This window comes from Phlebotomus papatasi, chromosome 2 (assembly GCF_024763615.1).
Source record: "Phlebotomus papatasi isolate M1 chromosome 2, Ppap_2.1, whole genome shotgun sequence".
Classification (NCBI taxonomy): Eukaryota; Metazoa; Arthropoda; class Insecta; order Diptera; family Psychodidae; genus Phlebotomus; species Phlebotomus papatasi.
Window position 1 is genome coordinate 4,643,884 of NC_077223.1, and position 16,521 is coordinate 4,660,404.

Genomic DNA, 16,521 nt, shown 5'->3' on the forward strand with positions numbered 1-16,521 from the left:
ATTAAAATCAATGAAATTGATATGCAAACTTTCACAAAAAGGAAAATAAATAAATTTTAATTTTAATCTTAGTGGCTGCGGCACAGTTTTTAGATCAGGAAAATTTCATGAAGTCAAAATTCGAATCACTTTCTTTCTCACACAGTTTGCATCTGTTTATCTCATTATTTTGCGCTCTTATTTTTTTTCTAAACATCACTGCAAATTCGATTTAGCCCAGTCAAATTTGAAATTCGAAAGAATGAGATAGATATATGCATAACGTCTGAGAAAGAAAGGGATATGAGATTCGATTTCATGACCTTTTCCTGTTCTAAAAAGTGTGCCGGAGCCATTAATATTTTGCGTATTTTTACCACCCGAAATTTAATTTTTTAAATTTACAAAATATTCTTTAAATTAGAAAATTTAATGGATTCAAAATTTAGTTCCTTATTTATGCGTTTTATATACGTGTGTCCCAATTTCTATACATCACAAAAAAAAAACAATGTAGTTCAATCCAATTTTGATTTCACGATTTTTTCCTGATTATGAGAAGTGTGACTCCAGAAATTACCAACCTAATTTAATTTTTGGTGCTAATTTTATTTTATCTTAGCTTATTGTTTATTAATTACCAATGGCAAAACGGTTGAATTGCAATTTCACTAAAATAACTGTCCTTTTGATGAACTTGCTCACTTTTGTGTAACTCGTCGGTTTAAACTTTCGAACTTTTAACGGGTTTTTAGGTAAGTTCTCTCTGATATACCTTCGAATCGGTACAGAAAAACCTCAACCGGAGAGAACTCTTAAACCGGGAAAGTTATTACTGAACGAAAGGAGTGGGTCGAAATTCTGAAGTATTCAAAATCCCGAAATAGGCCAAAATCCCGAATGCCAAAATCCTGAAAAGCCAAAATTTCGCAATCAAAAATTCGGAATTCTTAAAAGTGTCATAGTTAGTACCACGATTACATCCGCAGTTGTTGAAGTCAAAGGGAATTTTTCGTGTTTTGAGAAGTAGTCCGTAGGTATAATTTCACCTCTCGGGATTTTGCCTTTCGGGATTTTGGATTTTCGGTATCTTCGATCGTTCAGAATTTTGGTTTGTCCGAATTTCGACCTATTTGGGATTTCGACTCATTCGAGATAATAATACAGACGGGATTTTGGCTTTCGGAATTTTGAATTTTCGAACTTTTGACCCATTCAAGATTTTGGTTTTTCAGGATTTCGACTCGATTTTGGCTTTCGGGATGTCGACCCATTTGTTATTTTTTCCGCTCGGGATTTTGGCCGGTACCGCTTCGGACGAATTAAGATTCGGACAATGCTATGCTCAATGCAATTCTATGCTCTTACAGCTAAATGTTGAAACGAAGAATAACTTGAATAAGTTGAACCATAGATTAACGTTAGTCTAGAGTTAAAATTAAGCTAGGTTTAAATATGTTTTCGTATGCAGAAACACGGAATAGTGCTTTGATGTAAGCCGTTTTTCTCATACGGCAACCCCATATTTTGGCTTTTCTGGCATGCCAGAAAATGTCAATTCGTCAATGTTTTCGTTCGATTTAGAAAGATTCCACGGCTTTTTCTCGTTTTTTGGTAATTTTGAACCACTAGACTTGCAAAGATTCTCTAAAATAAAATGGGAATCAATATTGTGGATGTGAAAGAATGTGTATGTTTTCGGGATGCAAAAAAGCGCGGCTCCTGCAACTCCTGCTTCAATGGCGAGTCCTTGAAGTCGCGTATTGTGGATGTTTCTTTTTATTTCAAGAAAAATTGGTTTTTTTTAAGAAGCTGTAAATAGAGTGAAAGCCTTATTTATTTTCATTAAATCCCAAGATTATATCAATTTGTTTTAACAGTATTTTCGGGAAGAATTTACGGATAAATGTGGACAAGTTTATTCTAAATTTAAGCCAGAAACTATACCACCGACATCGGGGGTCTAATTTTTGGCTTGAACGTTAATCCACTGTTTAAATTTATTCTATTTCTCGTTCAAACATTAAAAAACGGTGGATCATCCTTGAATTACCTTTGTACTTCGATTCAACATTGAGTTGTTAATGGGGATTTCAGTGGCGCAATAGACAAGTTCGTTATCTCTTAGACGGTGAGATCTCTTACTCGACTCTCACAATTGTGAGTTCGCATGGGTCAGTGGCTCCTATCAGTAATAACCTTTTGAAGAGACAAAGCCACTCCAAAACCAAGACAAACCTATTCGAAAATCTACCGGAGGCCTAAAGTGCAAGTTCACGTACTCGCCGCTTTAGCGCTGATTGTTCTGCCATATCGAATTTCGATATTCTTGACACTTCAATAGTCAACAATGTCAACAACAGTGTGCAAACATTTGCTGCAAAAAGTGAATTTTTGTGTAGTTTTGTGGAAATTTAGGATGGCAGAACGTTTTAATTGCATTTTCATTCAAAGAAAAGCCCTTTTAATAAATTTGCTCACTTTTGTGTAACTCGTCGGTTTAAACCAGAGGTGTGCAAGAAACCGTTGAAACCGAATTAACGTCAAATAAAACATGTACGTCAATGGTCAAAACGCTACTATAACAAACTTATTTTGATGTTAATTCGGTTTTAACGGTTTCTTGCACACCTCTGGTTTAAACGTTCGAACTTCCAACGGGTTTTTAGGTAAGTTCTCTCTGATATACCTTCGAATCGGTAAAGGAAAAACTTCTACCGGAGAGAGCTCTCAAATCGAGAAGGTTATTTCTGAACGAGAGGAATGAAGAAATTGAATTGTCCGAAGGTTATCTCGTTCGAAGGTACCGCACTTAGCCTTACTTGGATTGATCAGACTAATTTTATACCACAAAATCCATAACTAAGTTTTTAAAATAATACAACAAAGGTATTTTACTTCTAGAAAAGAAAGAATTCGGAAAATATACGTAACACATTCAACCGCTCAAGAAATAAAATTTCATGGAACTTCTCGAATTGCAAGTTATTCATAATTTCCCTTTAATTTCGAAAGTTAAATTGAAAAGGTCAGTGATGCTAGAGGGTGTTTATTTTGTCAAAAAACTGAACCTTACCAGAATGAGGGCGAACAGGGGCAGTGGAGCTACATGACCACCAACAAATGTAGCGGCAGCTCCTAAACAAACAGTGGCCAGGATGGCAAATCCGAGAGCAGCCAGAGGTGAATTCAGCACTGCAGGAAATTGCAAGGCCACCAGGACACTCAGGAGTACAAGACATACAATGGGCAGCAGTATTAAATCCAACAAACGCTGTAAACAAATAAAAGTGAACACTTTCAAAGTTCATTCTCAAAGTTAAAATACAAATCATACTAAAAGAAAGAAATCTGTATGCTCAATAGCCCCCTGAATTTTAGTTTCAGGAATATTGAAGAGGATTTGCATAGTCATGCACATCGGATAATTCCAATAATCCTGATTAATCCTTTGAAACAATACATATTGGATTTCATATTCAAATATCTAAATCAAGAGGTAAAAGGCAAAAACACTGTTTAGAGTGCATTGAATTGAAGATTATGGCTTTTATGTATCTATACTTTGGTTAGGATTTTCTTTCGTTCTCTCGGGTATTTGCAAAGCACTGAAATAGATATAAATTATTCAAAACCGCATGAAAGTCAAAAAAATTAAATAAAAGATCAATTTAAAAATATATTACCTGTTGGAGGTTGTTTGAATTTATCAAGAATTCAAAGACCTTTGTAATGGATATACACTTATCACAATGGGTTAAGAAATGGATTCAGTAGAGCCTTAATAACTTTTAAACTTGAAAAATTATTATAATTAATAAGTGTCGTAGGAGTCGATTTCATGAAACCTTCCTGAAATATTGAAGGGGTCTTCCAGCCTTCAAGAATTTCAAAAATGTTTTGCGAAACCCGAGAAATCTCCAACTGCTTTACGTTTCATCTAAAATATCGGAATTTCCTAATTTATCTAAAATTTTTCACCCCTGAATTAAAAATACTTTTTAATGAAGACTCAATTAATTTTAGTTTCAAGCCTACCTGAACCCCGAGGCCGCAGAAAATGAGTGAAACTGTGCAGGTGATGAGAGCAATTCCCAATCCGGATACGAACAGACTCTTCCGGAGTCGCTGTCGGTACCTTGTGTAGAGATCATCGAGTTGGGAATTCTCACCTGTAGGGCAGAAACAGAGATTACTTCATTAATTTATTCAACGACGTGATTGGGTATGTGTTCAGGGGGTGTCTCAATGGTGTTGGGAAGAGTAGCACTAGGCCTGTGTGCGGAGTCACATGAGCGAAAATGTGGCAAGGGTGGCATTTGAGGGACGATCAAAGCAAATGTAATTTTCTGCTCGACATCTTCATTGTCATTATTGAAGGTATTTAGAATATGTTCTAAATTTTTCATACAAGACGTGTAGGACATCAATATGCGTGGGGTTTAACGTGTTAAGGGGTGGTTTTTGGGATTAAATTGAACATCTACTTCCCCACATACGAAACCCTATTGATTTTCCAGGCCAAATTTGAAATTGCAAGACAGGGAGTGGAGGGGCTGATAAGTAGGGATTAAGATGCATAAGACGATGTGAAATTCTCCAAAAAGATTCTATTTTAAAAATTATAAATTGAATAAAAGCAAAAATGTTTGTGAGAAGTTAATACGCTTTTGAGACCAGGGGCATGCCATTTCCTACGTTTCCCATATCTTTCTAGCGTGCCGAAACTACTTTTGACTTTATTAGCTGTTTTCTGTCATTGTAGAATAAATTAGCGAAAAATACTAATAAAAAATAAAAGCCAATTTAATAACGAAGAGGCAACCGAAAACCCCAAATTGGCAATCTACGTAGCTTTGAGGATATCTTGTGAAATGTGTACGAAAACAGGAAAAAATTTACACTAAATGTGGACGCATTTTTCAGAGATAATGTCACCCCCCTGTTTGAGACTACAGAGGTTTATGCCCTGGACACACTTACGACTAAAGTCCAGAGACGACTAAGCTAGTTCATAGCCAAGTTAGTTCCTGACACACTACAAATGAGGCTTAGCACCACAAAACAAATCTTTACTGGGTTTTTATGCAGATATTTCTACTAAAATGCACTAATACTCCTCTGAAAATGAAACTATTTGTAATATCATGTCTCAGTACACGTCCAATAATTATTGTTAATTACAATTATTTGTGAGGTGGAAGCTAACTCACGACTTAAGCCAATTTAGGCGATTCAAGTGAATAATTCTTGTTGTTATACGTGAATTGTGAAGTAAATTTAAAAGTAGTTTCATTTCCAAAGGACTACTAATGTATTTCAGTAGAAATATCAGCTTAGAAACCCACGAAAGTTATGTTTTGTGAGTGCCAGAAAATGTTGAGCCTCGTTTGTAGTGTGTCAGGAACAAACTTGGCTATGAACTAGCTTAGTCGTCTCTGGACTTTAGTCGTAAGTGTGTCCAGGACATTAGCCTAGTTCCCGAAGACCTTAAATTTCTTATTAACGAAGAATTGTAAGAAAAATTGAAAACAAAGAACGTTGGAAAAAGTCTCTAAAAATGATGTCGTTCACCAACAAACATTTTATTCTCAAATTAGGAACGTGATGTAAGAATAAGGTAATTTTTTAAATTATTAATTCGAATGACTTTACAACGTAATTTTTTAAACGAATTAACTTAGGAAGGAGAGAAGATTATTTGAGCGGAAAACAATATCAAAAAAATCATATCATGAAAATTTCATACTTATCAATTCACTGGCAAAGTCACAGAAAATCGTTCATATTGTGCGTTTCAGTACCCTTTTAAACTAATGTCTTATCAATTTGATGTCATTTACTGACCAAAGAGGATTAATTGAGGCGCTCAGTGCAAAAAAAAAAACTCTGAGTTGTATGCATTTCCTTATTAAAATAGCGTATTTTAACTCTGAGCTCCTCAATTTACTAACCGTTTCTGATGCTTTACTGACAAAGTTTTTACTCCCTACTTAGCTTACTTAAATATCAATAGTGATTCGTTTATTTTGAACCGCTTATCACTAACAGTGTCTCAGGCTTAGGATACCCAGGTTAGCAGACCATGCCTATCGATCCTTCGCCACTTCAGAAAGGTGTTCGGTTCGGAGTCGATCACAAAACGATTCAAGGCAAGATCTTGAATGTATTTCAGTCATATTTCTCCGGATCTGTCCCGAGCCCGAGGTCGTTTCCGCTTTACAATAGCCTGCATGACTTTTAACATTCCATAGATATTTTGAAGTGTCGTTTTGTCGTGCTAGTTTAGCTAAACCCGATGTTAGTTCTTCACGAAAAGAATACTGTGAGGTGAGACACGGTACAAGCCTGAGGTCACAGGCTGCATTACTCAGGAAACACGGGTTTTGAGTAGGCATTAAGGACTGTAGCTATCTCCAAACAAACTGTAACTGACTCCAGGACCAATTAGAACCTTACCCTATTCGCTACCTTCCTACACGGGTACAGTAATACGGGTTTCAGACCTAAGGCTTAGCCAAGTGGCTTAACTTCTCTAATTGGTTGTTGGTCAAGGTTTTTGAGAAAATTTTGATTTAGGATTTAATAATGAAAGTGAATGAACAATGAGATTTTCAAAAACCAGTAAAAGTGATTGCTATTTAGGATTTTGAAACCTTCAGGAACTGGGATAAACCCTTAGTCTAAAGACCAATTAAAGCTACACAGTTACTACACAGATAATATTGTTATAACATTCCTAAAATTCAGTGGGAGAAATCCTGATATAAAGGCTAGATTTGCTCTTAGATAGATAGATAGATTGCAAATAGAGTTAATTAATTCAGCGGATGATCAGACACCTAGGCTCTTTTGAGCACCTTAGTCTACCCGTCCAAATAAACTCCAAAAAAAGTTAAAAATCAATAAAAAAAAAGTTAAAAATCAATAGAGATTTGCTCTTAAGAGAAAGGTAAGTCGTATTACTAAAAGTACTGAAACATGTAACATAACAATTCAAAATTCAACACTTCTGTTGAATCTCGATGACGAGACAAAATTTTAATATCTCTCTCTCAATGAGAAAAATGGTACCGTAGATTCGGGTCACTTTTTGTCCCTGCTTTTAAAATCTTACGAAAGGTAGGGCTGTAAAGTCACCCCTGTAGGGGAATTCTGTAATTGTCGTGGCATTATCACGCGTGAGTTCGAAACCTGACAAGGTCAATCGAGCTTTTTTGTCATATCATATGAGTTCTAAGCCGCGCTTGAGAGGAGGATCCTACGACGGATTTTTGGCCCTTTATGTGAGGAGGGACGATTCCGGAGCCTATACAACCATGAGGTGTATGAGCGCTATCGAGAGGTAACTGTCGTCAAGCAAATACGCCTCAATAGGCTCCGGTGGGCTGGTCATCTGGTTCGCAAAGATGAGGACGACCCAGCCTGGAAAGTCTTTAGGGGCGGACTCTATGCTACGAGGACACAAGGCCGACCCAGCCTCAGATGGACCGACGGCGTGGACCAGGACGCCAGCTCATTAGGGGTGCGGAATTGGAGAAAAGTGGCGCGTAACAGGCTCAAGTGGCGACGGGTCCTGAGTCAGACCAAGACCAGTAATTGGTTGCAGCGCCGGATAAGTAAGTAAGTAAGTAAGTAAGTAAGTAAGTAAGTAAGTAAGTAATTAAGTAAGTAAGTAAGTAAGTAAGTAAGTATATGAGTTTGAAAATGCAATTCATTCATTTTTTTAATGAAATCCCTTTACGTGATGATTTTATGAAAATACAGTACGTCTTGGTTGATTTGTTTACTAAAATTCATTGTCATTTGAATTGCCAGAAATCTCAAATATGTGACTTCTGACAATGCCACGTGAGCTGAAATGGCAATGTCACGGCTACAGAATCGCTATTTCGAAAAAGCTCTCCTAAGATTCGAACTCAATTTGTCATATGGCATTGCCAGAGCGTTACAGAATTCCCCTCCTGGAATACAAAGTTATCTGAATCTATTATTTTGATTCCAATTACGTTAAACCGTTTTTCGGTTTAAGGCAGGTCTGTTCAGCATATTAGGGTCCAAATAGATTCACAAGGTGATCCTGGAGAATATTTAGTCTGTAATATTTGACTATCAAGAAGTAAAGGGAAATGTATGCAAAGGACATCCAATTGATGATAATAAGCCTTCATTTTAAAGACTAAATATACTCGATGACTAGCCTGAGTCTATTTGGGTCCATACTCCTTAAGGATTTGTTTGAACAGTTATTATTTAGAATATATATTAATCGTTGTATTTCATTTTTAAAAATGTTTTTCCATTGGTAATTTTCAATCAATTAGCTAGTGAGTAGCCCCTTGGAAAAGTATGAGGCGCTAAATCCTATCGGAATCAATCTCTGTTTCTCAGCAAAGGCTGATTCCGATATCCAGTGTAGCCAATGAGGTAGTTGGAGAATCTTATAAGAATGGGGGGATATATTGAAAGTTCCTTAACCGATCCCTCTCCAAATTGCATTGTACGTTCTCTTGTACGTTGAAGCTGTTGGGATGAATACCAAGTAAATAAGTCATCTGGACGTGACAATATTACTCAGATGGCCAAATACCGAGGAATATGGTGTCGTTTTCAATATGATGAGATTTATCACTCGACCAAGTATCGATTTACCTCCCATTTTGGTCACAATGTCAATAGACTGGAGTTTTCGGGGCTGGGATTCCTCCCAAACCCAAAAATTTTCCCCATTTTCCCTCATTTTAGAGAATATAATTTGAGAATCACACATCACATGATTTGTAGCTTCTTCCATTTATCATTGAACATGAAAGTGTTTGATTTATTGCTGAAAAGGTATACCAAATGTTATTACAGGAAACTGCCGTGAATTTTCGCATTTTCACACATTGAATAAATTTCCCTTGCAAATTTTCCAACCATGTCTTCGTGCGATTTTCCGCGGGCCAGACATTTTACACTAGGAATTCCGTCACATTTCACAGATTCTTTTCCAATTCTTATTGACACCAAAATTTATCTGCGAAAAATCACAAACATTCACGCCTCTTTTCTCTACCAATTTCCGTAATCATGCACGGTTTAGGGTGGTTTTTATGAGGGTAGATTGAGTGAAGAACACACACCTGAGTCGTTACGAATTTATTTCCTCAAGTCTCAACATCGCGAAGGAAAATGTAGAAGGGTTGCCGGAAAACTGTCAAGAATCAAAATGTCCATTTGCCTTCTGTGAGGGAAATTAAATTGTCTATCAGTGAAAATTACAATCAAGGGGTTACAATCTAAAACGTTCTTAATGAAAAATTTTAGAAAATAGTACCTTTTTTATGCTTGTTTTATTCAAATGAAAATTTAACTTTTTGGAAAAATACCAATTTGAACTGTGTAGCCAATCTTGAGCAATAGAAAGAAAGTTTGGGGAACTCTCAGATATTCAATTGAAACTTTTCACACAGTTAAACATTATTTCGCAATTAAATTCCCATTTAGCTTGAGGATGTAACTACACTTTTTCACTTAAAATGACTTGGAGCAATAATACGGTATAAGGATATTTGAAGTTTTCTTTCATTAAATGTATGGAAAAACTTTGTGAAATTAATAGAAAACTTCTGATAGTTCTTTAATCATGAATATTAAAATAGTAATAATATTAGGTTTTAAGAGATACCGACGTAGTTTCAGGGAGATATTTTAGATTGTAAAGACGAATCGGTTATACTAAAGTCCCTGTCGTGATTTTGAATTCCTAAAGCCTGATTGGGTGCACGGGGTACACAATGTGATTTTGGCTTTAGGCAGGGTATACTCTGTGAGGTGAAAATTGTGCATTTTTAAAGTCTAAAGGTGTCTACACATTATGAGAAATTTCTGTCAAAAATGAGCTTCAAGTGTGCATAAAAAAATTTGCCTACAAATTGGTATGAATTTTTGACAAAAAGATGGGTTTTTGAAGAAAATTTGTCTAATGTGTAGGCAATTTCTTTCAAAAATCATATCCAATTCAAAGTAATGTCCATCAAAAATTTTTGAAGGAAATTACCCTCTACACATTTGATCAAAATTCATCAAAGTCGTTTTTGACAGAATTCTTGAAGGAAATCATTGCGATTCAAGATTGTTTCTCATGAAAATTTGTTGTTTTCTGATGGAGAAAGTGAGTAAAAGTGATGAAGTTCTTTGGGATAGTATTTATAGTGAATTTGTATGGCAAATTTTCCAAAAATGCAAAAGAAGAGTGTTTTTTGGAATCCGATTTGAAGGAACATTTCCTCTAATTTTTCTCTAGAAATTGCCAGAAGTTAATGCATTAGTGTACAAAAGCCACTGTACTGAAGAACACCTCAGGAATACACAGTTGCAATGATTTCCGTCAATATCTAGAGAAAAATCAGAGGAAATGTTCCTTCAAAGGCTGGGTTGGATTCCACCGGGAACGACATTTCCAGAAAAACACTCTTCCTTCGCATTTTTGGGAAATTTTCCACATAAATTCACTAAATACTATCCCAAGGAACTTCCACAAACATTTTTCTCGCTTTTTTTTTCAACAAATTTTCATGAAAAGCAATTACAAGAGCAAGAGACTTGGGAATGATAGCAATCTGTCAAGAATTTTTGATGGAAAATAAACCCATATGTGGAGGCATTTTTCTTCTAAAATTCCTTCAAAAATAGGAATTTTTCTTTTAAGAATTCTTGAAATAATTTTTGATGAAATCAGCTCCAATGTGTAGACACCTTAATAGTGATCATGCCTTCCGATGTAGACGACTGTCTCCTAATGGTCTTGCAGACACTCAAAATCAGTTAATCCTGAGCTGTGAAGACGTTAACCCTTTAACCCTTTAAAGACGAATGAGACAACAGTGTTCCAAAAACAAAACCATTTTTTTTGACTATTTTTATGGCCTCTACACATTGGGAGAAATTTTTGTCAAAAATTGCTTTTTGAAGGAAATTCCCTGCAGCATTGTAGGGGGAAACGTCAAATTTCTGTCAAAAACGCAATTTTTGACGAAAATTGCTCCCAATGTGTAGACACCTTTAGAGGTCAAAACAAATTTCTGCAGCTTTGCGAGTAGGAGCCCGTGATCCACCGTATCAAATGCCTTAGAAACATCTATAAAAAAGAGTTCCAGAAACGGCATCCAAGTCATTACCATTATTCTAGAGACCCTCATCAAGAATTCAGTGATTGCATCCTTACAACTTTTACCCTGCCTACAACCATACTGATTACTGGACAAAAGATTTCTGCTCATTAGAAAATTCGATAAACAAGAACGATCATTAACTGAAAGCATGATCGTGCACAGATCAAAGATACTGTTTCGAATCTCTAGAGAAATTTTTAATTGATCTATACAGTGGTGGTAATAAGTATATTTCCACCCCATTATCCTAAAAAGAAACTCAATAAAAAAAGAAGTCTAGATGAAAAGTCATATGTAGATCATAACGTCCTTTCATTCCAACATTAAAAATCGACATTGTGATTTTTTATTATAAGTATTTTTAGAAATATAATAGAATTCTCTTTTTTAGGCTGGAAATAAGTATAATTCCACTCAATAAATTTTGCGCCAGAGTATTTATTTTTGACAAATTTAAGGTTAATGTCTTTTAATAATTTTATTTTTAACAATAATTAATAAAATAATTCTATTTTATAAACTTTTACATAAATTTTTGCTCAAATATTGTGGGGAAAATGTTTTACAAACGAAAACAAGGAAAAATTAAAGTTTTGATGGCGATGGATCTTAGAAACTAAGAAAAATGACTTAGTCTTATCAGATAGTTATCAAATTTATCAATATATCTGCCACATATGCCTGTTAAGGTATGTCAAGAGTCAAAAGTCTTCTGTTGTTAGAGATCAAAACAGCTTTTTTACGTCTAACACTGTTGCTTTTTAGTGGAAAAAAGGACTTTTCCCCCGAAATGTGATTGTAAAAATCACTAAAAAAGGCTTTTAGCAATTTGATCAACATGAAATGTTTTACGCTATTTTAGAGTTTTAAAGTTATATTTTTGCATAAAAATGAATGAGAGATCTTCCTTTAGCATGTTTTTTGTTTGGAAAACTAACTTTGAAACTCTCAAATAGCGTAAAACGTGTCATGTTGATCAAACTGTTGGCGGAATATTCCCTTTTTACACTAAAAAGCACAATGTTATTGGCAAAATGTTCTTTATGCCTCTAACAACCGAAGACACCCTTGGAGTCCTTGGAGTACCTTAAGAAGTATGAATGATGGATATATAAATAAATTTCATAATTATCTGATAGTACCAAGTCATTTTTCTTAGTTTCTAAGATCCATCGCCATCAAAACTTTAATTTTTCATTTTTTGTTTTGTTAAGCAATGTTCCTACGATATTTCAGCAAAAATTAATGTGAAACATTATGAAATGGAATTTAATTTATTTATTAAGGTTAAAAATGAAATTATTGACAGATATTAACCATAAATTAGTCAAAAATAAATACCCTAGCGGCAAATTTATTGAGTGGAATTATACTTAATTCCAGCCTAAAAAACAAAATTCTATTATGATTCTAAAAATACTTAGAATAAAAAAATCAAAATATCGATTTTTTATGTTGGCATGAAAGGACGTTATGATCTACGTATGGCTTTTTTGTTGAGTTTCTTTAAGGATAATGGGGTGGAATTATACTTATTTCCACCACTGTATTAGCTGTCTTATTTAGCCAAGATCTGCGCCTAAAGATAATTCTTTTCACAGAGTGATCTATAAAGTATGGATCAGTACAATTTTATTTATGCATGACTTTTTAAAGGGGCGTGACGTTAAGTAAAATATGGGCAGGGCTTAGTTAGAAGATTAATACCAATTATACAAAAGTTTCAGTGTACAAAAGGCAAATTATATATTTAAATTCCTATAATTTTATATATTTTTCAAGAGTGCAAGATATTGCTTGTCTTTTAGTGCTCGAACTCAAAGAGAGATAACTTAGTTAATCGACTTCTTTCCCATGTGTCACTACTCTGGAGCTTAAATAGTAAAAGATATCATCTTCCGGTCTTCGATGACCCTCAATAAAAAACACTATCTCCAGAAGTTTTTTTCTTTTTCCCCTATCCCTTCTCCATTCTCTCCAAAACCGTGTGTTTGGGTTTTTCTCAAGATTGGTCCAAGCTTTTTTAGAGGTAGTCTAGACGAACATTTCGTCCAAACATACCTATGACTGTAAAAGTTTCCGTCTTTGAAATATTGGAGCTCAAAGATCAATCACTTTAGAAGGCTCATTTTTCGACTGATTTCTTGGACGATACTGTACTTCTGAAGTACTAAATTAGTCGTTGCACTCATACTTTTTGGTCTCTTACAGACTTTCAAAAACCGTTTCAACTTTAGGCTTCCGGTAGATTTTCGAATAGCTTTGGCTTGACTGTGGCGCTGCTTTGTGTCTTCGAAAGGTTATTACTGAACGAAGCCAATGAAACCCTTTAGATTGCTTCCTTAGATTAAGACTATATTGTCCCAAAATCCAATTTTGGGACAATTCAGTCTGAATCTAATGCCGCGGTGTGGTCCTGTTGAATTGATTTGATCCTTTGATCTTGCATTTTGGTGGTCGTAAAAAACTTTATAGTTACTATAGATCATGACGTCGCGCCTTGTACTTTAAACTTGCTTCAATTTTGATTGCTGTCAGACTTGTAAAATTTTAGTCGCTCTCGCACAACTAAGATTGTGCCTCTAGTCATACAGCCTCTTGAGTAGTTTTTTTTCACTAAAGTGAAAATAATTTAATAATTACGTGGGTAAATAGAGAAATGATGGTGATGGTATTTGTCAGGAAGTTCAATTAATTCTTGTGTAGGTACTTAAGTGGTAAAATTCAACAGTAAATGATTTTCTGTTCTAAACTTGGTCTAAAAGCTCTTGTTGGAAATTAATTAAGGTAAGACATCGTGCAAATGTGTCTGTGGCTAAAACCCCTGGCATTTTGTTGTTGGCAAAACTTTTCAATATACTGCCACTTTCTTTCCCATTAAATTACCTCAGTATAACGTATGGAGGAAACGTATGGAAAGTGTGGAAAAGTTGGAATAATTTTCCAACTGTGACATCAATTCTCAATGTAAGATGCCACAGTATCTGACACTTTTCACCAACGTTGTCGACTCTCACACAACAACAATGAGATGGTATCGTTCTGGAACAAATGCCCTGATTAGCTTTTCTCACTTTGGCCATGATGAGAAAGTTGTGATGGACCAAAACTTTCACATTTAGTGCTTTCTGAGCTTTTGTGAGATTTTTTTTTCTTGTTGTTACCATATATCTTTCTCTTCTTACCACGAGCCATCGACTTTGAAAATGGTGTCTTAAATAAAAATCAGCAGAACGTGACTTGATGGCAAATTCTTTTTTGTCCAACATACGCCCAGATGATAAATTGAGTGGTGGATTCTAGTGGATGGAAAAGAGATACACCGCACTAAGAACAATTAGGGGATTATTGTCAGTTCAGTGAGTGTAAAATGTGCCTATTTGTATTCCTCGGCCGTAAGCTTTGCTATATAGAACGAATAAAAAAAAGTGCTATGTGGCTAGAAGTTGTCTCTCAAATGACTTTCACTCGAAAGGAGCAAAAAAGGCGAGGAAAAAGTCTAGCGGACATGAAAGTTGAGGGACACACCTGTTACCTCCTTTCACTTTTTATTACACTCTGTCTCATTCTTTAGCGCAGCCTTTTCACTTTTTGTTCCGTGCACAAAGTCTCAAATTAAATTTAAAGTCACACTATAAACAAATCTTATCCCTTTTCCTTAATTTCTCTCTGTCCTGCAATATCCTTTCTCAAGTTTTTTTTTTAGCTAAAGGACACAGAACATTCTTTACATTTCTACTCCACATTTATCCAATTCCATTTCGTCCTTTTGCTCGAGGGGTATATAAATTCTGCACAAATGGCAAGAACTCTATGACAGTATTATTTTATTGAATTTACGTGATATATACGAATACTTGAATTCCGTGAATGTCGGTTGTACTTTAAGTGTTTGAATTTGACGACTTTTTGGTTAAACTATAAAACAGGCATGGCCTAACTGAGCATCAAATTCCAAATCATAAATTTAAATATAAAAAAACAGGACACTCATGATCAGAGCGATGATTAGTCGAAGTTAATATTTTATGAAATAAAGTTTTATATGCAACAGCTTCACTTTTGCATTGATTGATTGTTGGAAAAAGCGCCAGAGAGCATGAATAATGAAAGGAGAGCAATGTTCAGACACCTTTTGTCTCACGTTGCAGTGTCGTCAAAATAGCCATTCCAGGTCAACGAGCGTCCCCTCTGCTGTACTTTTCATTCTTTAGTTCCTCTACCCTGCACCACTAACGCAAAACGATATCATTTTCATGTTTTGATTGAGCAGTTTTTCTTTGAAGACTGGTAAAACCTTAGCACAGCTATTTACTTAAAGTATTTAAGAAACATATAGGGTGTAGGCATCACTTATGGCCACATTAAGGACATCTACTTACAGCTGTTGATATTTTTGACCAATTAAAGCAAAATTTTAAGAGTGATTTCTTTAAAGTACACAGAAAAAATATTTTGTAAAACTGTTCGTAAATGTTTGTGAAGTCCTATGGGGGAGTTATGAAATGCTTGTGAATCGTATAACCCACAAACATGTTCGTAAAAGTTTGTACTTTTTTCACAAACATTGTTCGTAATATGATCATTAGACGAACAATTTTTGTACTTTTACAAACATTTGTTCGTAAATGTTCGTAAACTGGGGCAATCATCTTATTGATGAACCCCTAATTAAAAAAAAAATGTTCGTAAAATTTTCTCATTTATTCGTAAATGTTCGTAAAATGTTCGGCAGGAAAACAAACATTTACGAACAGATGACAAAAAAAACAAAGACAAAAGGTTCCAAGAAACACACCTTAAAAAGAAGTAACAAAAAATTCAAATTATATTAAAAATATTACATTTCAAACTTTAAGACATTATTTGGCACACTTTTAAGTAAAAAATCGAAATTGGTAAGTAAAAAAATCAAAAATGGTAAGTAAAAAATCAAAAATAGTAAGTAAAAAAACGAAAAATTATACAAATATGGTACAATAATATTTTATAACTTTAAAAAAATTTCCCTTTGCCCAGGACATTTGCTTTAGCCCGATAGAGTGACACTAATAATTTCTTAAAACACAGAAAATTGATACAAACAACATTGATAATTTCCCAAAACATAGAAAATTTTCCTTTGCCCCAAAGAGCGAAATTCATAAATTCCCAAAACACGGAAGTTTACCTTTGCCCCAAAGGGCAGAACTAATAATTTCCCAAAACATGGAAAATTTTCCTTTCCCCCAAGGGGCAGAACCAGTAATTTCCCAAAACATAGACAATTTCCCTTTTTCGCAAAGGGCAAAACTAATAATTTGCTAAAACATTCAAAATTTTCCTTTGCCCCAAGGGACAAAACTAATAACTTCCCAAAATATAGAAATTTCCCTTTGCCCCAAAG

At 34.9% G+C, this 16,521-nt stretch overlaps 1 protein-coding gene across 4 annotated transcripts in view; it reads right to left on the reverse strand.

Annotated features, from left to right (window-relative positions):
* The window catches only part of LOC129802221 (adenylate cyclase type 2), a 99,700-nt gene that overhangs the window by 33,958 nt on the left and 49,221 nt on the right, over positions 1-16,521 (reverse strand). For all 4 annotated transcript variants that reach the window (XM_055847875.1, XM_055847874.1, XM_055847878.1 and 1 more), the window contains exons 3-4: positions 4,018-4,151; positions 3,056-3,253 (exon numbers count right to left, since the gene is read on the reverse strand). In XM_055847875.1, the coding sequence (XP_055703850.1) occupies positions 3,056-3,253; positions 4,018-4,151 (332 nt within the window). The remainder of the gene's footprint in view (positions 1-3,055; positions 3,254-4,017; positions 4,152-16,521) is intronic.